Genomic DNA, 27722 nt, shown 5'->3' with positions numbered 1-27722 from the left:
TGGGACACCGCTGGGTGGCACTGGGACGCCACTGTGAAGCACTGAGACACCGCTGGGTGGCACTTGGGGGCCACTGGGACACCGCGGAAAGCGCTGGGACGCCACTGGGAGGTACTGGGACGCCGCTGACACAGTGGATATCACTGGGAGCACTGGGGCGGCGCTGGGACATCACTTGGACAGCACTGGGACAGCACTGGAAGCACTGGGACAGCACTGGAATAGTGCTGGGACCATACTGGGAGCACTGGGACATCACTGTTACAGTACTGGGAGCACTGGGACAGCACTGGGAGCACTGGGAACAGTAGGAACACTGGTATAGCACTGGGACGGCACTGGGACAGCACTGTTGCAGCTCTGGGAGCTCTGGGACAGCACTGGGAGCGCTGGGACGGTACTGGGAGCACTGTTACAGCACTGGGAACACGGTTACATCACTGTTGCAGCACTGGGACAGCACTGGGAGCATTGGGAACACTGGGAGCACTTGGAGCACAGTTACAGCACTGTTGTAGCACTGTTGTAGCACTGGGACAGCACTAAGACAGCACTGGGAGCATTGGGAACACCGGGAGCACTGGGACAGCACTGGGAACACTGGGAGCACTGGGAACACTGTTACAGCACTAGGAACACTGTTGTAGCACTGGGAGCACTGGGAACACTGTTACAGCACTGTTGTAGCACTGGGAGAATTGGGAACACTGTTACAGCACTAGGAACACTGTTACAGCACTGTTGCAGCACTGGGAGCATTGGGAACACCGGGAACACTGTTACAGCACTAGGAACACTGTTGTAGCACTGGGAGCATTGGGAACACTGGGAGCACTGGGAGCACTGTTACAGCACTGTTGTAGCACTGGGAGCACTGGGAACACTGTTACAGCACTAGGAACACTGTTGTAGCACTGGGAGCACTGGGAACACTGTTACAGCACTAGGAACACTGTTACAGCACTGGGAGCACTGGGAACACTGTTACAGCACTGTTACAGCACTGTTACAGCACAGTTACAGCACTGTTACAGCACTGGGAGCACTGGGAACACTGTTACAGCACTGTTACAGCACTGTTGTAGCACTGGGAGCACTGGGAACACTGTTACAGCACTAGGAACACTGTTGTAGCACTGGGAGCACTGGGAACACTGTTACAGCACTAGGAACACTGTTGTAGCACTGGGAGCACTGGGAACACTGTTACAGCACTGTTACAGCACTGTTACAGCACAGTTACAGCACTGTTACAGCACTGGGAGCATTGGGAACACTGTTACAGCACTGTTACAGCACTGGGAGCACTGGGAGCACTGGGAACACTGTTACAGCACTAGGAACACTGTTGTAGCACTGGGAGCACTGGGAGCATTGGGAACACTGTTACAGCACTGTTACAGCACTGGGAACACTGTTACAGCACTGTTGTAGCACTGGGAGCACTGGGAGCATTGGGAACACCGGGAACACTGTTTTACAGCGCTAGGAACACTGTTGTAGCACTGGGAGCCCGGGCCCCGCGCTGCAGTTCCCTCTGCGGCCGCTCGGTGTCGCTGTGTCGCGGAGCGCCCCCGTTGCCCGGCGACCGGGGGGGAGTGTGCCCGCGCAGGCGCAGTGAGCAGCGCCCGCGCCCGCCATGGCCGAGGCCGCCGCGGCCGCGCGGGTGCCCCCGGACGAGGACGGGGACGAGTGCCTGCCGCAGTACCGGCACCTGCTCAGCCCCGACCTGCTCGAGTGAGTCCCGGCGCTCCGGGGGCCCGCGGGGCCGCTCTCCCGGGCCCGGTTCTGACCGTACCTCTGTCCCACAGGGGCCAGGTAGCCTTCATCACCGGCGGCGGCTCCGGGATCGGCTTTCGCATCGCCGAGATCTTCATGAGGTGCGGGAGCCCCTGCGGCGGGACGGTCCCCTCCTTCCCTCCTTCTTCTCCTTCTTTCCCCCTTTGCCTTCTTCTCTTCCCCCCCTCTTCCCTTCTTTTCCCGAACTTTCCTCCTCTTCATCCCCTTTCTCTTCTCTTTCCCACCGTCCCATCCCTTTCCCCGCTGCGGTGCCAGGCCCTGGAAGAGCCGGGATGTGAAGCCGAGGGCGGCAGAGCCCTCAGGGAGGCTCCGGGGGCACGGCAGGACTTCGGCTCTCCCCGTCCGCGTCCCGCGGGCTTGGAGCGGCAGCAATTCCTGCAAGGAACACCCGAACTCCTGGTGATGGCGAGGTGCTGGTGAGGAGCCCGGCCCTTCTCACCCGTCCCTTCCCTGCAGGCACGGCTGCCGGACCGTCATTGCCAGCAGGAGCCTGCAGCGAGTGTCCGAGGTGAGGCCGCGCTCCGGCGGGAGAGCTGCGAGCCCCGGAAACCCTTCCGCTCCCTCCCGGTGGAACTGGGAGCCCTGGGAATAGTGCAAAAGGAGGCAAAGCTTCCCAGCGCTCCCCAGCCTCCCAGCCCTGGGCACTCGGCGGTGCTGGGCAGGGTGGGTGCAGGTTTGGGGGGCCGCACCCTCCGCACCCCCGGCACAGCTCAGTTAACGTGGAACCTGCTCTGCGGGGGCTGCTCCGCGATCACGATGGCTTTTTGTGGGGGAGAGAGGCAGAAGTGAGCTGTGGGGGAGGTTTGTCAGCAGGGCAGAGCCCAAGGTTGGGCAGAAACCTGTCCAAACACACTCATACACAGCGTGGAGTAGGACCAGACCCCAGGGGCTGTGTGGTTTGAGGTGGGTTGCACAGCTATCCTGAGTTTTCGGGCAGAGGGCAGGTGCAGGTGTGGTTGGCTGTCATTTCCCAATCCTTCATGCTCACATGCCAGGAGAAGCTGCAAAGCTCAGCAGGTTTTTAGTCCTCAGGGCCCAGAGTCTTCTGAGGCCACAGAATCTGCAGTCCAGGACTCCAGCTGCTTGTGCACCCCTGTGTTGTTGGGGCTCAAACCCTCTCACAGAGCCCAAAACAGAAGCTGGAGCAGCTCTGGGTGTTGTGTGGAGTTGCTGCTGAGCTTGCGTGTCCCCCTGTGCTTAATTTGCTGGGGAAAGTCTTACTCTTAATGAGCCATAGGGGTGGCTTGTGACAGACCCTGAGCTGCAGAGCTGCTCACAGCCTGACACCTGGCTGCTCTCTCTTGGCCCTTTTGCCCACTGACTTTTTGGACCTAAAAGGCAATTATGCCTGGGCTCATGCCAAAAATACCTAGCTCGAGTCCAACCTTTGTACTTGGCCTGCAGAGATGTTGCCTGGGATGTGCTGTGTCCACGGCAGCCCATGCAGGTAACTGGGCTTAGCCAGCTGTGGCCAGCCCAGGGTCCAGTGTGGCTACAACATGCAGGAGCTTTCTCTGGCTGCCCCAGGGCTAGCAGGGTGCAGCCAGGCTCTCTCAAGTCCCTTTTTGTTCTTTTCAGGCTTCGAAAAAGCTGGTGGCAGCCACAGGGCAGCAGTGCCTGCCCCTGTCCTTGGACGTCCGACAGCCGCAGACCATTGCGGCAGCAGTGGACGAGGCGCTGAAGGAGTTCAAGAGGATTGACATCCTCATTAATGGTGAGGATGGAGAGGACAGGGCGTTTTCCTGCCCAGGCATCCCTGGGAGCACAGATCTGTGCGTGGTACATGGCCATTGTTTGTCTAGGTGTGGATCATCCCTGCTCCCCTTGTGCTGGCTGTGCTGCTGGGCACCCAGAGCAACCAGTTTGTCCCTTACCAGGGCTGTCTCCATGTGCTCTCCAGCATTATCCCTCACTCTTCCTGCTACAGAAGGGCCCTGACATCTGTCCCAACCCTGTCCTGTCCCTGTGGTTCAGGTGCTGCAGGGAATTTCCTGTGCCCAGCCAGTGCCCTGTCCTTCAACGCCTTCAAGACAGTGATGGACATCGACACCATGGGCACCTTCAACACCTCCAAAGTCATCTTTGAGAAGTATTTCCGGGTAAGTGGCACGGAGCCAGGGGACTCTCAGGAGATGCTCTGGTAGGCAGGGGGTAGTATCAAAGCACAGTGTGCTCCTGGGGAAATCAGGGAAGAGCAGGGACCCAGAGCCTCCCTGCACAGATCCACTCTGTTCCCTTCCAGGGGTCCCAGCTCTGAACTGGGGATCCTCATGTCCCTTACCCTTACCCTTACAGGCTTTGTGCTGTTGCAGCACCTTTCCGTGTTTTTCTAGCTGGAGATGCTGTGATCTCCTGCTCCTTTTCCAGCTCTGCCACTTTCTCTTGGCCTTTCTTTCTGCCCTGCACATCCCACCTCTCCAGCAGGGCCCTGCTGGCTGCCCCACCTCTGAGATTCAGTGGGCAGAGCTGCCCCAGTGATGGCTTGGCAGTGCCTGTGGGTGACTGTCCCTCCAAGCCCAGCTCTCGTGTCCCTCAGAGCCCTCTGTGTGCTGCTCCCTGCCTAACTCCACATCTCCTTTCCTTCGCCAGGACCACGGCGGGGTCATTGTTAACATCACGGCGACCCTGAGCTACCGAGGGCAGGCCCTGCAGGTGCACGCTGGGGCTGCCAAGGCTGCCATAGGTACCTCAACACACCCTGCTGGGGCTCTGAGCCACGTGGGGCCAGGAGGGAAACCAGTTCTTCCTAAATACTGGGATGGGAAGAATGCGTTGGGCAGGGGCAAGAGTGAATCGCTGTGGTTACTGCATGCCTGGGTGTGGGATGAGGCTCTTCTCCCCTCCAGGGCCCTTTGCTCTCAGCCAAACTCTTCTGTGGCTTTTTCCCCCGTCAAAGGAAGTTGCTAGGATGGCCCTGCTCCCCGTTTCTCACTGCTGTTGCAATCCCTCCCCAGATGCCATGACCCGTCACCTGGCAGTGGAGTGGGGACCCAACAACATCCGTGTGAACAGCCTGGCGCCTGGCCCCATCTTGGGCACCGAGGGCTTCCGACGCCTGGGTGAGGCCGCCTGGGCGCACGGCCCTGCTGTGGCACTGCCCTGCTGGCATTCTCAGGGAGGGGACCGGGAGGGACCCCCAGTGCCACCCAGCTCGTGGGGGGTTGCTGCTGGGCACGGCTGTGCTGTGGCTTGGCTGGCACAGCTCTGTGGGAACAGCCCTTCCCACACCCCTGGTACCTCCCAGGGCACTGGTTTGGCCACAGTTTGGGCTTTCTGATGCCATGATGGAACGTTCTCCACCAAAACTCAGCCCTGCCTGAGGGGTTGGCTCTTGTAGTCCATCAGCAGAGTGTGGTGCAGCCCCAGAGGATGGGAAAGACCTGGAGCTCTTAGAGTGGGACCAGAGGCCATGGAGATGCTCCAGGTGCTGGAGCCCCTCTGCTCTGGAGCCATGGAGACCTCAGAGCCCCTTCCAGGGTCTAAAGGGGCTCCAGGAGAGCTGCAGAGGGACTGGGGACAAGGGATGGAGGGACAGGACACAGGGAATGGCTTCCAGTGCCAGAGGGCAGGGCTGGATGGGAGATTGGGCAGGAATTGTTCCCTGGGAGGGTGGGCAGGCCCTGGCACAGGGTGCCCAGAGCAGCTGTGGCTGCCCCTGGATCCCTGGCAGTGTCCAAGGCCAGGCTGGACACTGGGGCTTGGAGCAGCCTGGGATGGTGGAAGGTGTCCCTGCCCAGGCCATTCCATGATTCTGTGGTTCTAAAACTCTCTGAGGTCCTGTCTTGAGCTTGCTGTGTCAGTACAAAATCCCTGCTGGGCTTGAGCTCCCCTCCCTTAAATTTTCCCAGCTTTTTATCCCAGGGCTGTGCCAGGATCTCTGGAGCACTCAGGCAGCCCCATGGGCCATGCTGCAGTGCCTGGCCAGCCATGGTGGTGGACGGTCATCCCGTGATCCAAACTGACTCTGTCCCGCTCCTTTCAGGTGGGAAATTTGCTGAGAAATCCGACCAGTTCTCCGTGATCCCGCTGCAGCGTGCGGGGAACAAGACGGAGATCGCGCACAGCACGCTGTACCTGGCCAGCCCCCTCTCGTCCTACGTCACCGGCACCACCCTGGTCGTGGATGGGGGGAGCTGGCTCACGTCCCCCAACAGCTTCTCTGCCTTGCTGGGTATTGCCTCCTCCTCTGCTAAACTCTAGGTGACTGCATTTCCCCCTCATGCCCCCCTGGGGCACAGGGAAAAGCCGTGAGGAGAGGCCGAGGGAGCTGGGAAAGGGGCTCAGCCTGGAGAAAAGGAGGCTCAGGGGGCCCTGGTGGCTCTGCACAGCTCCCTGACAGGAGGGGACAGCCGGGGGGGTCGGGCTCTGCTCCCAGGGAACAGGGACAGGGCAAGGGGAAACGGCCTCAAGCTGTGCCAGGGGAAGTTTAGGTTGGGCATTAGAGATTTCTTCATGGAAGGGTGGTCAGGCCCTGGCACAGCTGCCCAGGGCAGTGGTGGGGTCACCATCCCTGGGGGGATTTAAAAGCTGTGTGGATGTGGCAGTTGGGGACACGTTTTAGTGGTGGCCTTGGCAGTACTGGGGGAACAGTTGGATTTGATGGTCTTAGAGGGCTTTTCCAACTTAAACAATGATTATTAACGTGATTCTCCTGGGGCACAGCTGCCTTAGCAGTGGGTACAATGTCCTTGTGGACAGTCCTTGGGATGACCTGGGACTCTCTCCTGCTCCTGGACTTTGCCTTTGAGCCTGGCTTGTGACATGGTGTCTTTTGGAGGCTTGTCCAGACACCTCTGAGATGCCCCCAAAGCAACATGATGCCCATTTTCTGTGCCCCAGCAGCAGGATTGAGCGCACAGAATCCCAATAGCCTCTTCCTTTGGTGAATTCCTGCAGCCTGGCAGAGGAAGGGGTCTCCTGCTTTCCTCTCCACCTGGCAGCCTCCATGAGCTGGGCAGGCCCCAGCGGGGCTCTGTCCCCACCTTCACCCTCTCTTGCAGGTGTGTGGGCTGCAGGAGCAGACCAACCCCGCTGATGGACAGCCTGGGACTGACTGACTGACTGACGGACAGATGTGACCTGGGACGCCGTGGGGGGACGTGGAGCCAGTGCCGACAGCCACAGCCTCTCCTCGGCCACTAGTGCTGGTGACACTACCTGGGGGACACAGCTCTGGGGGTCCCTACCCCCATCCCGTGCCATTGCTGCCTTCTGAGCTGCTGTGGCTGCAGGTGCAGACTGTGGAGGGCTGAGATGGTCACTGTCCCTTTGTGGCTCCGTCCAAGCTGCTTTTTCGGTCTTTCCCAGGCCCCAAGCAGGCCACCATGGAGGCCCATCCTCTTACTCCCCTCTCCCCTGTCTGAGCCTGAGAACTGCCCAAGACCCCCAGCAGCAGCTCCTGTTTGGCAGGGGGAGCAGCTCAGCCCGCCTGTGGTCGGGGTCACCCAGCATGGTGAGCCCAGTTGTGCCTTGGCAGCTCTTGGAGGGGAAACCCTGGCAGGGGGAGGTGGCTGTGTCCCCTAAGGTGTCCTGGGTGGGACAGGGATGTAGCTGGGATGTCCTGGGAGCAGAAGTGGTGTGAGGACAGATCCCGCAGCTCTGCCTCTGCACCGCAGCACGGCAGGTGTCCAGTGGTCTGTCCACACTCATCTGTCTGTCACACCAGTGTCACACTGTCTCCTTCTAGACACTCATGCTGAGACTAAGTGAAGGGCTAGAACTGGAATCCAGTCCTTGCCTCCTGCTGTCTGCAGGAGCCACAGTGTGGCTGCATGGATGGCACTGCTGGGGCCCTGTCCCTGGTGTGGTGCCCTGGGGGACACACACTGCTCGTGTGCATCCTCCTGCTGCTGCTGGGAGTTCTTTAGGCTCACCCTGGATTCCATGAAGCTTGCTCTCCCACTTAATTGTATTTCCTACTTGATTGTAGACTTGCCAGATTTTACTCCTCCCTCCAGGCCACAAATAAAGAACTTGCCCCCTGAGCAGTGATGTTTTTCTCTGCTGCATGAGCACCATTTGCCCTGCTCAGCTGACTGGTCCCAGTGCTCCAAACTGGGCCCTGAGGGAGAGGGGAGAGCCACTGCTCCCACTGCCAGAGCCTTGTGTGACTCCAGTCCTCAGCTCTGTGTGCTCCAGGCCCACGGGGCTTGGGGACGTGCCAGCTCCTCAGCCCCCGTGGCCCTGGGAAGGTGGTTCCAGCAGCGGAGATGGTGAGGGGGTGCTGAGGGCTTTGGTGAGAGACTCAGCCCTTCAGAGGGCTGGGATTGGGGTGTGTCCTTTGCCCAGGCCCCTGGGATTTGGCTCCAGCCACAGCATTCCTCTTCCTGGCTTACAGGATGTTTTCTCCTGGAAGGTGCTTGTGTCGTGTGTGTTGGCCCGGCTGCAGCCTTGTCTCTGACCTGCATCCCTGTTCTGGGAGGCTCCATGGGTTCCGCTGTTCAGCCGTGACCAGGTGACTTGGGCACTGTCAGGGCTGTCCTGGCTCTGTGGCCACCCCAGGAAGAGGAGCTTGGCCGTGTCCTCCAGCACCAGGGAAGGACAGAGCTCTGTGCCCAGCCTGGGCATGGCCTGGAGCTGCAGGAACCCATCCTGGGGTGCAGAGCTGCCACTCTCAGCGTCAGGCTGTCACCTCCAGCCCTGCAGGCACCTTGTTCCCCTGCCAGTCCCGTCCATGCAGGAGCCCTGGCTGCTTGAGCTGTCTGGAAACTGGGAATTGTATTGCCCAGGGGATTTTGCAGGGAATGGTTTGGCCAGGTGTGATCATGCAGCTGTGGCCTCCCCCTGGGGACTGACGAAGGAGCCCCCTCACCTTTAGGGATGGCTGTCATGAGGAAGAGGATTTGGTGTGGAGGTTTCCATCCCTCCCAGCGCTGGTCTGGCTGGACAGGGGTGGCATCCTCTCTGCTGAACTCGGGCCGTCAGCGCTGTGTGCGCTGGGGGATGCACTGTGGCCCAACCAGGCTGATCCTGAGATGTCACACACCTCCGTGGCCTGGGCAGGGTCACTGGGGCCAGGGATGCTTTTGCTCATCAAGTTTTGCTGCTAATTATACCCCGGGGTTGTAATTCCACCCGGTGGCCAGCTCATGGGTGTGTTAGCGGGGTCATCCCAGTGCTCCAGCAGAAACTGCAGGTGCACCGAGCCTGCAGGCTGTGAGCACCAAACACGGGCATTAATTAACCCATTGATGTGGTCCCGGAGGTGTCCCGGTGCTCGGTTCCCCCCTGGAGCAGCTCAGGGATCCCGGTGAACAGTGCTGTCCCACTGGGGATGAGGGTCCTGGAGCACAGCTCATCCCCCTGGAGGGATTTGGGTGTCTCAGCGCACAGTTCATACCCAAAGGGATTTGAGGTTCCAGTGCACAATTCATACCTGCAACAGCTGGGTGGTCATGGGGCTTGGGGTTTGGGGTCCCAGAGCATGGGTTGGGGTCCTGGGGAGTGGTTTGGGTTTGGGGTCCTGGGGTGTGGTTTGGGTTTGGGGTCCAGGAGCGTGGTTTGGGTTTGGGGTCCAGGAGCATGGTTTGGGTTTGGGGTCCCAGAGCATGGTTTGGGTTTGGGGTCCCAGAGCATGGTTTGGTTTGGGATCCAGGAGCATGGTTTGGTTTGGGGTCCCAGAGCATGGTTTGGTTTGGGATCCAGGAGCGTGGTTTGGGTTTGGGGTCCAGGAGCATGGTTTGGTTTGGGATCCAGGAGCGTGGTTTGGGTTTGGGGTCCCAGAGTATGGTTTGGGTTTGGGGTCCAGGAGCATGGTTTGGTTTGGGATCCAGGAGCGTGGTTTGGTTTGGGATCCAGGAGCATGGTTTGGGTTTGGGGTCCAGGAGCATGGTTTGGTTTGGGATCCAGGAGCGTGGTTTGGGTTTGGGGTCCCGGGGCGCGGTTTCTCAGCAGGGGATTTGGGGGTCCCCATTCCCGGTGCCCCCGGTCCCACGTGCTCCGCCTGGCCCCGCCCCTCCCCGCCGCCGCCGCGCGCGAGCCGGGGAGGGGGCGTGGCCTCGGCACGGGCTCGCGCCGCGGAGGGGCGGGGCCAGGCGGACCGGCAGGCGAGTGACGTCACCGCCCCGGCTACTGCGGCGGAGGCGGGGCTGGATCCGCCGGTTCTCCGCGGGCGGCCCCGGAGCGGCGGCGCGGGCGGGCGGGCGGCGGGATTGTTTCTCGGCGCCGCCGCCGCCTCCCCCAACCCCCGGTCCCGGGCAGGACCCGCGGCCCCGGCGCTCGGAGCCGCCGCTCCCCGGGCGGGGCGGGACCGGCGGGGCCGCCCCCGGTGTCGGCGGGCGGGGCCGGCGCTCCTCGCACAAAGCCGCGAGTGCCGCGGGGACCGCACCGGTACCGGCACCGCCCCGATGTGAGCGGGGCATGGCCGCGGGGCATGGCCCGGGGCGGGCGGCGGCGGGCGCGCGGCGCCGGCGGTGAAGATGGAGCCGCGTCCGCCTGGGACCGAGCCCCCGCTGCACCGGGGGCCGGGACCGGGGCCCGAGCCGGAGCTGGAACCGGAGCCGCAGCTGGACCTGGAACGGGAGCCGGACCTGGACTTGGACCGGGAACCGCAGCCGGACCTGGGCTTGGAACGGGAACGGGAGCCCGAGCTAGACCTGGAACCGGAGCCCGAGCTAGACCTGGAACCGGAGCTAGAACCGGAGCTGGAACAGGAGGCGGACCTGGAGCCGGAGCTGGATCTGGACCTCTGGGCACTTGAGCCCGCCGCTCCCGGCGCGGAGCCGCCGCCCTGGTGCCCGGGGGAGGCCGGGGACAGCCCGGGCCCGGGGGGCCCCGCCGAGCCCCCGCCGGAGGAGGAGCCGCGCCTCCGCCCGGTCTTCGACGCCCTGGACCGCGACGGCGATGGCTTCGTGCGCGTGGAGGAGTTCGTGCAGTTCGCCACGGCCTACGGCGCCGAGCAGGTGAGCGCCGGGCACCGGCACCGCACCTGCCACCGCCGCCGGCCGGGGCACCGCTTGGTGCCCGGTGGCCCCGCCGCCCGAGGGTGATGGCGATGGCGGCTCCTGTCCGGGCTCCGGCCCGCGGAGAGCGGCGGTGTCCCCAAGGACGGCGCTGGCATCGCCGTCGCCCCGGGTGAAGGGCACGCGTGGCCCCGGCGGCTCCCCCTGCGCCCGGGAGGAGCCGGAGCTGCCCGTTCCATCCAGGGCAGCAGCGCCGCCGGGAGCCGGCAGCTCTTTGTTCTCCATCGCTGCCGCCTCGGGGTTTGGCCGGGCAGCGGGGACATCCATGGGCAGCTCCGTGCCCCCCTTGCTGACACCGCCGTGGGCCGCCTCCATAGCGGGGAGCGCCCCTGCCGTGGGACGAGGTGATCCTTAAGGGCCTTTCCAACCCAAACCATTCCCTGGTTCCCTGCTACCTCGCGTATCCCGGGTTGGACAGCCCGAGTGTGTGTTTTTCTCCCCGTTTCTGCTGCTTTGTGCCCTGGCGAGCTGGTGTTCCCCTGCAGCACATCAGAGGCGATGTAATTTGAAGCTGCCTGGGCTGACCCAAAATGGAGCAAGCTCCGGCAGCGCTCACCAGGGGCTGGAGATGGATTTGTTGGTGTTTCATGCGTTGGTCTGGGCTGGCATCGCTACCAGGAAAAGAAGATTTATTTTTTTAAGGCGTGCAGGTATTGCTGTGAAGTTTCCCCGGGTCTGCTCTGGTTCTCCATCCGTGGCTGCTGCGTGGGTATTTAAGTGCCATGACAAAGCAAATCATGTGTGAAGGAGGCTTTCGGTGGAGGAGGGCTTTTTATCCCTATCCTCGTGCTAGGGACGCCTCTCAAAGATGAAAACAAAGGTATTTATTTTAGATAAATAGCCCCACAAAGTGGAGACAGGGAACTTCTTTGTGTTGCTGTGGGGGCACTGTGTGTGCAGAGGGTCTCAGGGTGTGAGCACAGGTACCTCTGCCTGTGCCAGGAGAGAGGTTTTATTCCCAAATCCTGTTCTGCACTGTCCTGCCGTGGGCCGGGTCCCCTGTGCCACCGCCGTGTCCCACTGCTGTCCCCAGCCCAGCAGAGGAAGCAGGAGCAGACGGTCCACGGAGGCTCCCGGCTCCTGCACACGGTGCCACCTCCCCGGGAACTGTTTGCCTTCGTGTCCCTTGGCGTGGAGCAGCCCAAGGACGTGGGAAATGGGGACAGGAGGTGGCGTGTGCGTGGCAGGGGACGTGGCAGGTGGCTCTGGGCTGTGCAGCTCGGCCCGGCAGCGCCAGGTGCTGGCGTGGGGATGGTGCCAGAGCTCCAGAGGGGCCTCACCGAGCCTGGAAAGCGCTGTCAGAGCACGGCCTGGGGAGTGGCTGTGGGCAGTTCAGGTCACTCCAGAGCTCAGGGGGATGTCCCCGGGGTTTTGTGCCACTGGATAGTGTCTGTCCGTATGGATCCGTGTGGGAAGGGGCTCTCTGCGGGCTCCCTGCTCCGTCCTGCTGAGTGCATCCAATGCTGCCTGTGCTGCCTTAAGTGATGCTTTGAAACCCCATTTCTCTTCAGCAAGAGGCTGGTACAGGCAGCTCAGGGCATGCAGGGTAACTGGGTGCTGGTACCTGAGCACCTTGGGGAGGTTGTTGGGGCAGAATCAGCAGGTCCTGGGCACTCCAGGGGACTGGCAGAGGAGGAAAGGTGATGCCTGTGTGTGCAGGAGGACTTGGTGTGAGTCTGCAGCGTAGAAAAGACCAGGGCACGCTGAGGGAGGAGGAGAAAGGGTTGGTGATTGGGTCTGTGAGCTCCCAGCAGATTGTGGAATCACAGAATATCCTGGAGGAAAGGGACCCGCAGGGATCATCCAGTCCCACCCCTGGCCCTGCACAGACACCCCAACAATCCCACCCTGGGCATCCCTGGGGCATTGTCCAAACTCTCCCGGAGCTCTGGCAGCCTCGGGGCTGTGCCCATTCCCTGGGGAGCCTGGGCAGTGCCAGCACCCTCTGGGGAAGAACCTTTCCCTGATCTCCAACCTAACCCCCCCGATGTGTGGAGTAATGAAGGGAGGAGTTCTGGGGAAGTTCCTTGACCTATTTTGTGTGAAGCAGCTGGAACTTGGGCCCAAAGTGGGTCTTTTGGAAAACGGAGCTCCAGCTCGGGTGGAAGTTAAAGGGGAGGAACATCCCCGGGGGGTAAAAGCGTTCAGGTGACGAAACGGGACCCTCGGGGTGGAAATAAAGGTTGTGCCACAACCGCAGCTGGGATGCTGTGAGAGAAGGGTCGCGGTTTGATGGCTGGCTGGATAATCACAAAGGGCAGTTAATGAGGAACAAATTCCAGCCCCCTTGCTGGAGGTCCTGCTTCCTTTTTTCCTTCCTCCTGCTCACGGGGGTGAGTTCATAGCGGTGGAACAAATGGCGAAGGTTAAGCACGACAAGCAGCTGATTCCCGAGGCCGGAGAGGGCTGAAGGGTTAAGGAGAGCCAGTGTGTGTGTGTGTATCCACATGGATGAGGAGCTGGGGAGCAGCAAGTGTTGTCTTTAGCGCGCAGTCAAACACCCAGAGGCATTCACGGGCTGCTGAGTGAGCGCTGTCAGCTCGTTTGGCTGCAACAATTATTAGCTAAATGTCAAAGGGAAGGCACCAGCTGGCGTTTATTCCATAAACACGACGGGATTGTGGATTTCTGGTCGGATGAATTGGCTATTTTTCTCTCCGTGGGGATAAAAAATGGGATTGGGCCGGGGGTTTTGCAAAAGCAGCTTGGGGCGTTGGAGGGCTGACTGGGAGAGCTCTGTGCTTGTGGTGCTGGCACGGGGAGGAGATGGGGGCAAAGATAAAGGCAGTTGGTTTTGATCTGCAGTGATAACAGTTGATAGGGACCGGGGCTCTTGCCTCAATCATCTTCATCTTCAGAGGGCTGGTGAGAGCACGGTGCTGGGGGTGACCTGGGCCAGGGAAGGGACCTTGGGGTGCTCCTCCCGCAGCCTCTCCCCGAGGTGTTTGTCCAGCGTGGGTTGTTTTGCCGCTTGAAAGGCTCACATGGACCCCTGATGAGCTCTGTGGATTTACAAACAAGATGTGGGACAGAAAGGTCTTGAGGGCAACTTGACTTTCCTTGAGAACAACGTGGTTTTTCATCCAGAACCCCTGGACTGCTCCCAAACCACCTGGGAGACAGCTGCCAGTGGTGGTGTGTTTTTGTTGTCCCCCTCCTCCCCCCTTTCCCTGCATTTCTCTGGGATCTGATGCTCCCTGGAGCCACTGGCTGGGACAGAAGGATGGAGTAAGATTGGCTTAAACAGTGACACTTGATGTCACTTTTATGTCACCTCGTAAAGCAGGAGGGGTTGTGTCTTGCACTCCTGGGGGTTGCACAGAACCTAAGGCCACTGTGCAGCCACTTCTGGTTTAAATTTTTATTTCAGAATTCAGTTTCACGTGTCGTCCCTGCTGTACCTTTGCTTTGTGTCTGTCTGGCTGAGGTGACAGAGCCCAGGGCTTTTCTCCCTGGATTTATTTCCAGCAGGCTCAGAGAATGGATTGTTCGTAAGGCTGAGGACGAGCGTCCTGCTGGCACCTTGGGTTGTTTTTCCTTTTCTGTTTTGATCTATCAGACAAATGGAGAAGGAAAAGCCTCTTGCACCACATGATCTCACTGCCTTGGCTCAATTAAGAGAAATCCCACAGTTTGTTTAACTCACTTCCAAAGGCTCCTATTCCAAGGGATCTTCAGCCTTTTTTTTTTCCTCTTGCTGATCAGTTTGAGCTTCATTTCAGTGAGATTTGTTTTGCTTTCGTTAACATTTCCATCCCTCAATACCTGTCCTGCCACCACATCAGCTCATCCTCAGCTGAGCTCTCCATATTCAGCTTTTAACTTTCCCTCTGGGGATGGTTTCTGAAGGGTTTTATCAGGTTTGTTGTACTTTCTCAGCCTCTTGGAATGGGGTGCCCAGCCTGAGCTGAGAGCTGCAGAACAAATCCCATTTTGGGGCTGGCAGGGATCACTCCAGACAGCAGCTGCAAAGAACCCTGGCCTTGGTTTCTATTTTTGCATAAAACAATCTGAAAATCTGGCAGTTCGTTTCTGTAATGAAGTCTGGGTAGTGTCAGACTGCAGCTTTTCAGTGGTTATCCCCCCGTGGTGGTGCCAGGCTGGCTTTTCCTGCTCCCCTCTGATGGATCCCTTGGGAAGCGTGTGCCTGGATCCAGACCTTGCATCTGATTTTGGATGTCCTCCCTCTTCCCCTTGGTTTTCTCCCACTTCCCTGTGAAATCTAATGATCTCTGTCATGAGGAAACCCCAGTTGTTGTTTTTTATATTATTTTTTTATGGTTCTTACCCAGTTTGAGCAGAGGAAACACTGGTTTTATGAAAAGATTTCTAAAATTACTTCTCATGGCTTCACAGGCGAGTGAGGCTTAAATTGTCTCCAGCCGTGTTACTGCTGCTGTACCTTCCAGAGGCTTTAATTTCTATTTAACTTCATGGAATATCCTGGCTTGGAAGGATCATCGTCATTCCAGCTCCTGGAATTTGGTTCCTGCTGTGGAGAGGGGCTGGGATGGCAGTGGGGGATGCTCTGGGTGTGCACGAGGTGCCCGTGGACACCCCTCTGTGCTTTGGAACAGCAGCACATCTGAAAGGTTTTGCTTGCTTTGACCAAGGGCCCAGGTTTTTTCCCCCAAAATAAATCATGGCAGGGAATTTGTGGGTTTTGAGAGATTGGGTGGGAGCTCTTTCCTCGCCTCCTCCCTCCTCTCCTCCCTCTTCAAAGGGCTTTTACCACCATCAATAAATACCAGGTCTGTGTGCTCCAGGAGCTCCAAGACAGGAGTTTTTCTTTTTCCCCTCAGAGAGGAAAACGCTTCCAAGCCAACATATTTTGTGTAATTTTGGGCGAGGTGGTGGCTGGTTTGCAAATTCCATTTTCAGCTCACTTGATTCACTTATAAACATCCCAAAAGACTCCAAGGAAGAGACGATTCCTGCGCTCCTGCGTTTTTTTTAGCTGCTCCTGCTCGGGTTTGGCTTGACGCTCCTGGGAGGCCTCGTGGGCATGGTGGGGAGGGCTGGGAGCAGATCAGCCCAGGCAGAGCTCTCTGGTGGTGTGTCTGTGGCTGGAATAGCACGGCTGGATGGCTGATCCCGGCGGGATCGAGCCCAGGGCTGTGAATGCTCAAAGGCAGGGTTTGTCTGCCTGGGCTGGCAAGGAGGGTGCTGCTGGTAATTTTATCCCAGCTACCAGTTTGTTAAATCAACCTTTTTATTCTGCCTCGCTCCTTCAGGTTGAGAGTGGAGCAGGGTGTGGATTTTTGGGACAAGGGCCTGCAGGGACAGCCCAAGGGGGAATGACTTCCCACTGCCAGAGGGCGGGGGTGGATGGGATATTGGGAAGGAATTCCTGGTGGTGAGGGTGGGCAGGCCCTGGCACAGGGTGCCCAGAGCAGCTGTGGCTGCCCCTGGATCCCTGGCAGTGCCCAAGGTGAGATTGGGGCACCCTGGGCTAGTGGAAGGTGTCCCTGCCCATGGCAGGGGTGGCACTGAGGGGGATTTAGGGTCGCTCCCGACCCAAACCAGTCTGGGATTTGTTTTGATCAAAGTTAGTTGTGTTCCCCTGGAATTTGGGTTCGTTCCTGCAAATGGAGAAGCCTTGGTTACCCAGAAGGAGGAGGAAGCCTCAGTGCCAGCTTTGCAGGGCTGGCTCCTGCTGTGGGTAGGGGAGCAGAGCTGGGCTGTCCAGGGAGTGGGGAGTGGGAGCAGCACCAGTGAGGAGCCCCGTTGGTACCGGGTGGGCACTGCCCCAGGCTGGGACAGGAGCTCCAGCAGCAGAAAAGGAACCATCTGAGGGCTTTCAGTGTTGGGGTGGAAAGACTTTAAATTAAACCCATCCCATTCCACCCCAGCCATGGGCAGGGACACCTTCCACCGTCCCAGGCTGCTCCAAGCCCCAGTGTCCAACCTGGCCTTGGACACTGCCAGGGATCCAGGGGCAGCCACAGCTGCTCTGGGCACCCTGTGCCAGGCCCTGCCCACCCTCCAGGGGAGAATCTCTCGGTAATATCCACTGTAAATCTCTCCGTTCAAACCCATCCCTCTTTGTCCTGTCACTGTCTGCCTGTGTAAAATCGTTCTCCCTCTCTTTTTATAAACACCCTTCAAATACTGAGGGAAGAGAGGTGGATTCACGAGAAGCTTCCTCTCAGGAGCAGGGTATTTCCTAAGGCTGTGATTGATTAAAATTGGATTGGGGTCACCATAATTAACTGATTGGAATATGATAGTGCAGCACAAGAGAGGGCTCTTTCTGTGCTCCTGCCCACGGAGCCCTGTCCCGAAGCATTCCCAAGCTGCTGATGCCGTTATGTAACTCAGCCCCGACAGTAATTGATAATCATTACAATTGCCCACACAATTCCCCTCCACTTTATTCCTGTTTGACTTTCGTTTGCTGCTCATTGTCAGAGGAATGATCCGCTTGGAACCCAGGGGCTTTTTTTTTTTTTTTTTTTTTTTTTTAATTTCTGGGGTTGGAATTTTGGAAAATAAATCAACTTCCCTTTAGCCTCAGCCTGCTTGGGCAGGGACAGCTGCTTCTGCTGGGCCGCCCTCAGCATCCTCTCTGCCATGGCACCAACACTTTCCCAGCTCCAGGAAGCTGATGGCAGTGAACCATGGCTTGCTTCTCCCTGTTCCTCATGCCTGGCTCCATCTTTTCATCGTTCCTGTGTGGGTTCCTGGCCTGGCACCCCGGGCAGGCCCCTGCTGAGCCCGGGGGAGCGGTGCCAGCTGTTCCCTCTGTGTGGTTGTGTAAATTCAGGCACCCGTGGAAGATGGAGGTACAAAGCTGCCAGACTGGTTCTGCTGGGCTGAGAATCCGGGGAGAGCTGAGGTTGGAAAGGAGCTCTGGGATCATCGAGTCCCACTGTTCCAACATTGCCGAGGCCACCACTGAAACGTGTCCCCAGGTGCCACATCCACTCGTTTTCTGAACACTTCAGGGATGGTGACCCCACCGCTGCCCTGCACAGCTGTGCCAGGGCCTGACCACCATTTCCATGAAGAAATTTTCCCAATATCCAACCTAAACCTCCCCTGGCACTGCTTAAGGCCATTCCCTCTCCTCCTGTCCCTGTTCCCTGGGAGCAGAGCCCGACCCCCCCCGGCTGTCCCCTCCTGTCAGGAGCTGTGCAGAGCCACAAGGGCCCCCTGAGCCTCCTTTTCTCCAGGCTGAGCCCCTTTCCCAGCTCCCTCAGCCTCTCCTGGTGCTCCAGCCCCTTCCCAGCTCTGTTCCCTGCCCTGGACATGCTCCAGCCCCTCGGTGTTTTGTCCCGGGCTGTCCCTGCGCTGGAGGTGCCCCAGCAGGTCCCAGGCCTTGCTCCCGTTGTGCCGGTGCCTGTCACAGCTTAGGAGCTGGGCATTTGGAACCTGCAGCGACTCTCCCACGTGCCAGAAGCGCTCCCAGCTCCTCTCAGAGCGCAGTGCATGCTCTCAGGGTGCTCTGAGCTGCCTGGAGCTGCTCTCCTGAGGAGGTTTTTTGGGACATCTGCAGTGCAGCTGCTGGCTGAACCAGCCCAGGCTGCAGGACAGTGGTGCTTCTCCATTTGTCCCATGTCAGGCAGAGCTCCTAAAGCTCCTCTCAGCTTTTGTGGTCCACTTTCAAATCTTTCCATCTTCAGTCCCCTTCCCACACGTGGGATGTGCTGAGAGCTGATGTTTAGGTTCAGGCCTGAGGCCTCCCAGCACAGGCAGGACTGCAACCAGCCACAGTGGGAGAAACAGCAGGGCTTTCATCAGGCTGCTCTCAGAATCGCTGGTTGTTCGTATCTTTGTGTGTCTGGGCTTTGCATCTTCCAATATTTGTGTGGGAAGGGACTTCAGAGCTCATCCCATCACACCCCTGCCATGGCAGGGACACCTTCCACTGTCCCAGGCTGATCCAAGCCCCAGTGTCCAACCTGGACACTGCCAGGGATCCAGGGGCAGCCACAGCTGCTCTGGGCACCCTGTGCCAGGCCCTGCCCACCCTGCCAGGGAACAATTCCTGCCCAATCTGCCATCCAGCCCTGCCCTCTGGCAGTGGAAGCCATTCCCTGTGTGCTGTCCCTCCATCCCTTGTCCCCAGTCCCTCTCCAGCTCTCCTGGAGCCCCTTTAGGCCCTGGCAGGGGCTCTGAGCTCTCCCTGGAGCCTTCTCCTCTCCAGGTGAGCACCCCCAGCTCTCCCAGCCTGGCTCCAGAGCAGAGGGGCTCCAGCCCTTGGAGCAGCTCCGTGGCTTCCTCTGGAATGGCTCCAGCTCCACGTCCTTATGTTGGAGGCCCTTGATGTGCTTGGTAGCAGGCAGATACCTCCAGGCTGAAGGAGAGTCTCAGTTCATATCACTGGCACCTGGCATGAACCGTGTTTTGTGATCCCAAGACTTCCAAGCCCAAGGAATGGCCCTGAAGGTGCCACGGAGCAATGGAAATGCCAGCCTGGGCTTTCTGATGGCTCAGAGCTCTGCAGAAATGGTCTCTTCTCCCCAAATTTTGGATTGTGGTGAGGCTTCCTCTTCCCTGTAGAGCTTTTGGCAGAGTTGGTGTGGGGCAGAGTAAGTTCCTGGTGATCCTTGGGTTGTGGGGAAGGGAGGAGGAGGGGACATGAGCAAGGAGAGCCATGGGGACAATTCCTCCCAAAGTGCCACTAGTGCCGAGCTGGAGTGCTCAGGGCTGGCTCCAGGGGGAGAGCAGCTCGAGAGCCCAAATCCCTGTGAGTGGTGGTGGATCCTTCCCTGGCACAGGGCTGTCCTGCTCCTGGGGCTGGACTGGGCTTTTCCTGGAGGGAAGGGAGGATGGGAGAGCCTCCGTGGGTCAGGGATGGGGCTCCAGCACTGCTGGCACCAGGGTTCCTCATGGCTGTGGGCTTGGGCCAGGCACTTCTTTCCTGATTTTGGTCAGGGGTTTTCCCCTCTCTAGGGATAAAACTGCTTTTAAAGCAGGGAATTGTGGAGGCTGCTGTGGAGAGAGGTTCCAGGCTGCTGGGAGGCTTCACCCCATCCAGCTCCTTCCAGTGTGACAGCAAATCCCCTTTTCCCGGCAATGCCAGTGACTGAACTGCCTTTGCTCCCCGTTAGCACCGTCTGTGATCCTGTTGAGCTGAAGCACTCAGGGGCAGTGGGATTTGATGGGGGTTTGTGTGCTGGATGAAATGACATTCATTCCCGAGTTCCTGTGTGTGTCCTGGTGTGTCCCAGCTCCGCGTGGCATGTGCTGCTGACAGCTCTGGGGATGTCCTGTGGAGCTGTCGGCGTCCCAGGGGTGGTCACAGCTTTGTTTCCAGGCTGAGTGTCCCTCTGCTTGGCAACGTGGTGAGCAGCCTTGAAGATTTATTTATTTTTAATAACACATTGCAGTTTTCCAGAAGAAAGAGCTCCTGTTCCCTCCGTGCAGCGTCCCGTGGTGAAATGCCGGCGGTGTTACGCTGTGTTTGAGTCACTGCTGCTGCTGGAAGGGCTGTTCCTGCTTCCTCCTGTCCCCTGAGGAGGAGGAGGGAAGGCAGAGGGCGAGGAGCTGGTGCTGGAGCTGCGTCATCTGGCACGGCCCGGCGGAGCCGACTGTGGAAAATCCATTTGCCGGAGTCCGGTAGGAAGCTGGGCTCCAGCAAAATGTGCAGGAAGTGGAAGGAGCCCAAACCAAGAGTTTTTAGAGAGAAGAAGCTGTTGGGGGCAGGAAGCAAGGGGTGAGGGCTGCTGTGGGCACAGGGCACGGAGCTGGGCAGGGATCCACGTCCCACATTCCCAAACAAACCGAGCCTGGAAGGAGGGGCTGCCTGAGGGGCTCTGCTTGGAGAAGGTGCATCTGCACTGAAAGTCTGCTCATGGGGAAATCACACAGTCCCACCTTGGCTCTAGAGGCTGATCAGGCCGTTGAGGCTTTCACCACCGCCTCTGGCTGCGGGGGGATGAAGAGGCAGCTGTTGTCTCCCTTTTGCCTGGCCACATTCCTTATTTTTTCCAGGGGAGTGGCTGGTCTTCGCCCCGCTCACTGTGTGTGTGTGAGGAGTTTACAGCTGGGGGGGGAAAAGCCCAAATTTGGATATCCCTGTGGAATTTTTTTCCCTGTGCTTGCTAAAAGGATGCAGCAACCAGCTAATCCTCTCCTGGCTGCCTGGAACTCTGGGACTGCTGTCCTGGCAGGAGCACGGCAGGGAGGACGCAAAGAGCAGAGGGAAGGGTTGTGGAACCTTCCCTGAAAGGGCCACGGGGCATTTTGGAGGCTTTGGTTTTGAACAGGAGGGTGCTGGAGGTCTTGGTGTGGGATAGCAGCGTTCTGGGGACCCTGGTTTGGAACAGGAGGGTTCTTGGTGTGCAGCAGGGAGTTCTCTGAGCTGTGCCTCCAGGCTGTGTGGAGCATCCACGCCGCTCTGGCAGGGTGGGGTGGGTGAAGGGGGGATGCTGGAGGCACAGGCGGGACCGGAGCCCAGAGGTGGCTCCGTGTGCCGGGCAGGGACCTGGCTGCCAGCCTGGCAGACACCTGCAGAGCCATGGGGAGATTCCAGGCCTCCTGCTGCTCCCCTGCTTGAGGAGGTGCTGAGGAGCGTTGGGGTTTCCGTGGGCTTCTTTGGTTGGTGCGGTGATGCCTTCAGGCCTAGTGCTTACAATCCCTGCGGTCCTGGGCTTCCCAAACTATGCATGGCATCTCAGCCTCTTCTCCCTTGCTCCAGGAATCTACCTCTGAGCCTTTGATCCGTTCTGGGCTCTTTTTCCCCCCTCTGGCATGTCTGCTCGGTGTCCTTCGCACAAACAGCCCTTTCTGGAGCTGCTGAAGGGGTGCCAAAGGGAGGGCAATAACTTGAAGCAGCTCTGGAGAAGAACTAAGCCTTTATGCTTTGCTGGTCTCTCGTTCAGGCCTGTTTGTGTCACGGTGAGCTCGGTTGTGCCAGGCTGGGCTGGGCAGGTTCCTTCTCCCCTGTTCAGCTGTTTGTGGTTGCAGCTTCAGCTCCTTGTGCCCGCCAGATTCCTGGCATTCACAGGCTGAGAGGTGCAGCTCTGTGCCCACAGCATCTGAACCATGTGGGGCTGCTGGGGAGAGTCCAGAGGAGCCCATGGGGATGTCCCAAGGGCTGGAGCTCCTCTGGAGCCAGGCTGGGAGAGCTGGGGGTGCTCACCTGGAGAGGAGAAGGCTCCAGGGAGAGCTCAGAGCCCCTGCCAGGGCCTAAAGGGGCTCCAGGAGAGCTGCAGAGGGACTGGGGACAAGGGATGGAGGGACAGGACACAGGGAATGGCTTCCACTGGCAGAGGGCAGGGCTGGATGGGAGATTGGGCAGGAATTGTTCCCTGGGAGGGTGGGCAGGGCCTGGCACAGGGTGCCCAGAGCAGCTGTGGCTGCCCCTGGATCCCTGGCAGTGTCCAAGGCCAGGATGGACACTGGGGCTTGGAGCAGCCTGGGATGGTGGAAGGTGTCCCTGCACATGGCAGGGGGTGGCACAGGATGAGCTTTAAGGTTCCTTCATCCCAAACCATTCTGGGCTTCCATGACTGTGGTCCTGTTGTCTGAGTTACAGCCTCTGTGCTTTGGGGAGGGTGAGTGTGCCCAGCCAGTGAGAGGATTTGATCTGGGATGTGCCAGGGGGGGTTTGTGCTGCTTTCCAGCCTGGAGGGGAGCTCAGGGAGGAGAACAGCACCGTCCTGGATGTCTGAGCCTGCACAGCCTCTGTAAGCAAACAGCCCCATCACACGAACACCTGGGTTTGCTGTGGGGCACGGAGCCACACCAGACAAAACGCTCATCCCAAAACGCCCGATCCTTGGTATGGTGTGTGACCTCCCGGTGTGATTTATTGCACTGCATTTTGTTGTTGTTGTTCCATCAGCTCCAAACCCTGGGGAGGCTCCGTGTCCCTGTTGTGCATGACACCACCCTGGTGGCTCCGTGGTGGCACTTGGCTCTTCCCCAGGGCAGCTCCCCGCTCCACCCAGGCGTGTGTTTTATCTAAGCAGTGACCAAGCACTAAACCTTTTTATTTTTTTGCCTTGATTTAACCCAGCCTCCTGCCCCTGAGCCGTGTTTGAAAGGGTGAGAACAGGTTTCCCTTGTCATCGGAGGAACAAAAACTAGAAAACAAAGGCTTGGAGGGTGGAGGAAGAACCCTCTTCAAGTTCATTAAACAAATAAATGTTTAGAGTAGAGCATCGTGGCTGCTGAAGCCTTTGAGCACTTAGGGAGTGACAGGAAACCTGGAACACTTGAGACAAACAATTAAATTTGGGTTTAATTTAAAACCATCTCAGCGTAACTTATATTCCTGTTAATGTCTCCCAACCATCCTTGAAGTTGTTTGTTTAAATATGTTTTTATGCTTCAGTGGCAACAATCGAGGGATAATTTGGAAATGTCACACTTGGTATTTGAGAACGCACTTAAATACCACAAATTGCGGCTCCTGAAGCCCTGGTGAGCATAGAGGTGTTCCTGCCTCCAGATGTCCTTGGAGCTGGTGGGGTTAGTCCAAAAAGGTCCTGTACAGACCAGAGGAATTTCTACCAGCAGGTAAAATACCCCCAAATTCCGGATGTGAGTGATGCAGGTGGTGGAGACACAGTTCATCTCCACACTCTGCGCCGGGGGCCTGGCTGGATGCCTTTGTCCTGGTTTCTTGTGGGCAGTGGGCAGGAGGGATGTGTCCTCAGGCTTTTTTGGCTGCCAGCTCTTTAAAACATATTCTGGCTTTTTATTTTTTTTTTTTTTTTTTCTGCTTCCTGATGAATTTTGAGGGTTTGAAGGAAAGTCTTCTCCTCTGCAGGCTCCTGCACTGGAGGGGATCTGGTCCTCAGCATCAGCTTTGGGCTCTTGGCTCACCCTTGGCTTGCAGATCTCTCCCTTCCCCTTCCAAAAGGAGAAAACAGGAGTTTGGTGGGGAGGAATTCTCGCCTGTCCCTTCTGTATTTGCATCTGTCCACTCTGGCATTTCCTGCAGGAGGAGCCCGGTGACCCTGGGAGAGGCTTTGGGGGCAGAGTCAGGAGGGGCAGGACTGGGGGAGAAACTGCCCCAAGGAAGGGATGTACAGCAAAGGCTGTGGCAGGCTGAGAAGCTTTTCTCTTGGATGAATAGGAGAAGGAGGATTTGTTAGGCAAGTGGGTGTATTAAATGGCAAGGAGCTGGGTCTTCCTGGGAAGAGGATCTGTCTTCCCCTTGGGAACTTGCTCACTTTGTTCCTTCTCTGTCTTGGTTCGTGATCTTTGGGTGATCTCTCTCCCATTTCTCTGCTTTTAATACTTGCAGGCTTATCCTTAAAATAACTATTCCTATTTATTCCTCCTAAATGTGGGAGATTTATTCCCCTTCTACCTTAAATAGTAGCTTTGGTTATTTCTTCTGTGGCAGGAAAAGACCAGAACAGACCAGGCTGAGAATTCCTTTGTGTCCTTCTCAGGAAGGTGTCTGGATCCTTGGTTTCAGGCACCAGGCTGGTGCCAGAGGCCCTGCAGTGCTGGATTAGGGATGGGAGGGATGAGCTGATCTCTGGGCTGGATTAGGGAGGGATATTGCAGAAAACACCTTCACCTTGCTCATGGTGGACCTTTAAACAGACCTGAGGCACGTCCTGCCGGCTGAGCTCCTCCTGGAGCTTTGGGAGAGGCTGGGAGAGCAAAATCCTGGCAGCAGCCCCGGGTCAGCGCTGCCGCTTGTGAAATAAATAATGCAGTCCTTGCTTACTCCTGGCCGGGGCTGATCCCTGTAATGAGATCTGCCCCTCGGGGCTGTTTTAAAGGTTACTTAATTAGGTGTAATTGCAGCAGAATAGAAGCCTGCTTTGAGGTTCTGAGTGCTTTGTGGAGTGCCAGCTCCTTCAGCGAGTTAGGGAGTCCGAGCCTATGAACACGGCTGGAGCCGGAGTAACCCCAGCTCCCGGCCTCCCCTCGGCCTGGCTGTTCCTGGCGATGGAGGCACAGCGGGGAAGTGCTGGGAGGGTGCTCCTGGCCCCGGGGATGGAGCAGCTGTGCTCCCGTCCCCGCAGCCTGAAGCCGTGCCCATGCTCTGGGGCTGTACTGCTCTCTCAGCACCCGGCACGGGGGCGGATGTGCTCGTACCCAGACAAACGCTGCGTTAGCAGGGATCAGCTCGTTTCAGCTGATCCCACTGCAGCCCGTGGATTTAGGGAGCGTGGGATCTAAAGGGAGCTGGATGGGGACAGCTGTGTCTTTGGCACGGCCCCTTTGCTTTGGCTGCAGGAGCTCCCGCAGTTCCAGCGCGTTTCCCAAAGGTGAAAAACGGAGAATCCGACTTCTGTCGTCAGCATTTAAAAATATTACACATTTTTCTTTGAGAGGATTGGTTTAGCCTGAGAGGCGAGTTGGGTTTTTAGGGACAGATGAGTGCTTTGGCTCATCCCCTTGTGTTAAACACCGAGGGTGGAGGTGCTGCGTCCACCTTTGTGTAACCGTGAGAGGTTTTATACGGCGTCTTCTCACTCGGATGAATTCCTGTGGGCCACTCCAGGCCACACACCTGGCTAAACAGAGAGGAGAGCAGCTGCTGTGAGCCCTCCCTGCCCTTTTTGTTGCTAAAAATCCCTCCAATCCAGAAGTTTGGCACTTCTGCCACTGCGGTGCTCGTCCTTCTCTCGCTTCAGTTCAGGGATTGTCTCGCTTACAATACTGTCTCCCCCCAAAGACACAGGATGTTCAGAGCAGATCTGGGCTTCTGGCAGTCAGGGGAGAGTAATTAAAGTTACATGAGAAGTACTTGGATTTTCATGTCCTGAGTCAGCCAAGCTCCCCTTCCCCTTCCCTCATTTGCTCAGATATCTGGGGGTCTTTATCAGGAATATGTCAGTATCCATTCCTCCTCTTTGCCTCCTTTGGATTTGCTTCCAGAGTCTGTGTAGATGAAAGCAGCACTGAGAGTTGATTTTATTCCCAGGGCAGGACATGGAAGCCCCATCCCTGTGAGATACCACAGGATTTGATGATCTGAGCTCCACCAGCTCTTCTTGGGGGGTGCCTGGCTGCTGTGGCTGCTAGAAATCTCCCACCCTCCTGCACCCTCCAAAGAATGTCTTTTTGGGAGCTGGTTCAGCCCTGGTCTCTGCCAGAAGACGAGGGAAAGCTGCTGGCAGGCTCAGGGGTTGCAGGGGGTGCTGCCTGCCCAGCACAGCCCTGAATTCCTTCGGGGATCACACCTAAAACGAGCGCAGCGGATATTCTGTCCTGCTCAATCCATCTGCTGTGTGGTGGAGCCGTGGAGCATCCATGAGGATCAAGAGGAGAGGCCTAGAGCTTCCTTTTCCTTTTCCTCCAACCTGCTAAACAGGGGATTCACAGCTGGGGAATCCTTCACCTCCGTGGGAAACTTCCACCGCGGGGCTGCCAAGCCTTTGTGCGCGCATTTGAATTTGGAGTTGTCGCTGTCGGAGGCTCGGGGTCATTTGCTGAGCTGCCCTCAGTGCATCCGAGCAAGGAAGCTCTTTGTGTGCTGTGAGGAGCCCCCACAGCTCTTTGTGTGCTGTGAGGAGCCCCCACAGCTCTTTGTGTGCTGTGAGGAGCCCCCACGGCGTCGCTGTGGGGCTCTGAGGGCTCCTGCAGCACGGGCGTCGTTGGCAGCGACGTTGGGTTTTGGAAGGTGAAACAGCCCGGAGTGTGCAGATACAGGGGATGCGGGACTGGGGGTGCTGCAAGGGGTTCTTGTGGCGTTGCTGAGGTGCCAAGCGACCTCCCCTCGCTGTCCCCATCTGCTCCACGTCCTTTTCCAGGAGGAATCCCTCGGTCTGGGCCGCGTCCCTGGCACCAGAGCCCCCTTGGCACGTGTCAGCCCGGCTGTGCTCAGCTCCAGGCAGCCTGGCTGGCTTCAAGCAGTTTAAGCCTCTCACTTTCCACCAGGATTTAAGTCAGCTACTTAAACCACGTCATCCTCTTTCGCTCTTTAATGCTCTGTGTTCAGCTGCTCGGGCTCCAAGGAGGGTTTGTAACCAGCCACAGACACACACAGGAAGCAGAACCTTTATTTGAGGTATTTCTTGCTGGCCAGAAGCAGGACTGTGGCTTCTGTCTCGTGGGTTGAGCTTGGTGTTCAGCTTGGTGGAGTGTTCCTGTCTGGTGTTGTGCCAGGAGGAGTGTGCTGGGAGCTGCTGCGCTCAGGCTTCAGCTGAAACCCTCAAATCTGTGACTTCAGAACTGCTCACGTTTCCTGCATGAATCTCAAGCAGTTTGAGCCACAGTGCTGGTGGTTTTCCCAACTGCCCTGGTGAAGCACCGGGTTGGGCTCAGTCATCAAAATGAAGAAATTAATAAAACGATCCCAGGTTGCTCCAAGCCCCAGTGTCCAGCCTGGCCTTGGGCACTGCCAGGGATCCAGGGGCAGCCACAGCTGCTCTGGGCACCCTGTGCCAGGCCCTGCCCACCCTCCCAGGGAACAATTCCTGCCCAATCTCCCATCCAGCCCTGCCCTCTGCCAGTGGAAGCCATTCCCTGTGTCCTGTCCCTCCATCCCTTGTCCCCAGTCCCTCTGCAGCTCTCCTGGAGCCCTTTAGGCCCTGGCAGGGGCTCTGAGCTCTCCCTGGAACCTTCTCCTCTCCAGGTGAGCACCCCCAGCTCTCCCAGCCTGGCTCCAGAGCACAGGGGCTCCAGCTCCATTGCTGGGTGAGAGGAGGAGTCCAGGGGCTGTGGGGACCAGGCAGGCACAGCAAATATTCTTGTTTTCTGTACTGTGGGTTCTTCTGAGTGCCAGCAGCCTGGTGGTGGTGTCTCAAGTGGTAATGGTGATTTTAATGCTGGACAGCAAGCACAGGCAGGTTTGGATCAGCACAGACACTGCCACAGGCTCAAACTTCTTCACCATGAGGCTTTTGTTGTTTGCATCCGTAATATCCGGGTTGGGAAGTTTTCAGAACTATTTCCCCTCACTTCTCCCTGCCCATGGCCCAATTTAAATACAGAAGTGGCTCTTTTGCATAAAGCAGGTACTTCCCTGGCATGGGTGAGGGGCTCTGCTGTGGCATTGGTGTGAGGGTCTGGAGCCCTCTGTGCTCCTGAGAAGCTGAA

The 27722-nt window shown here is 58.2% G+C and overlaps 2 protein-coding genes across 4 annotated transcripts in view; both read left to right on the top strand.

Moving 5' to 3' along the window:
* Window positions 1-1625: 1625 nt before the first annotated feature.
* On the top strand, window positions 1626-7787 carry DECR2 (2,4-dienoyl-CoA reductase 2). 2 transcript variants are annotated; one of them, XM_040078948.1, is made up of 9 exons: window positions 1626-1737; window positions 1812-1880; window positions 2257-2308; window positions 3379-3514; window positions 3775-3899; window positions 4390-4483; window positions 4755-4859; window positions 5783-5971; window positions 6801-7787. In XM_040078948.1, the coding sequence occupies exons 1-9, from the start codon at window positions 1640-1642 to the stop codon at window positions 6833-6835; spliced, it is 903 nt and encodes a 300-aa protein (XP_039934882.1). In that variant the 5' UTR covers window positions 1626-1639; the 3' UTR covers window positions 6836-7787. The 2 variants fall into 2 exon arrangements, with proteins under 2 accessions (XP_039934882.1, XP_039934883.1); XM_040078949.2 differs by having other exon boundaries at window positions 1634-1737; window positions 5783-6000.
* A 2430-nt stretch (window positions 7788-10217) lies between these two features.
* Window positions 10218-27722, top strand: part of RAB11FIP3 (RAB11 family interacting protein 3) — a 76072-nt gene continuing 58567 nt past the window's right edge. Inside the window, exon 1 of one of the 2 annotated variants that reach the window (XM_040078934.1) lies at window positions 10218-10700. In XM_040078934.1, coding sequence (XP_039934868.1) covers window positions 10218-10700 — 483 coding nt within the window. The remainder of the gene's footprint in view (window positions 10701-27722) is intronic. The other variant, XM_040078937.1, reaches the window with a different exon arrangement.

The sequence above is a fragment of the Hirundo rustica genome, chromosome 15 (genome assembly GCF_015227805.2).
Source record: "Hirundo rustica isolate bHirRus1 chromosome 15, bHirRus1.pri.v3, whole genome shotgun sequence".
NCBI lineage: Eukaryota > Metazoa > Chordata > Aves > Passeriformes > Hirundinidae > Hirundo > Hirundo rustica.
Note: the sequence above shows the minus strand (reverse complement) of the source record. Positions and strands in the feature narration are given on the sequence as shown.

What these genes read in the sequence shown, in the direction of transcription:
- DECR2 (XM_040078948.1), top strand. Translation starts at nt 1,640, where the DNA reads ATGGCCGAGGCCGCCGCGGCCGCGCGGGTGCCCCCGGACGAGGACGGG. An exon ending in ATCGCCGAGATCTTCATGAG is followed by an intron (nt 1,881 to 2,256) that starts GTGCGGGAGCCC and finishes CCTTCCCTGCAG; the next exon opens with GCACGGCTGCCGGACCGTCA. An exon ending in CAGCTTCTCTGCCTTGCTGG is followed by an intron (nt 5,972 to 6,800) that starts GTATTGCCTCCT and finishes CCTCTCTTGCAG; the next exon opens with GTGTGTGGGCTGCAGGAGCA.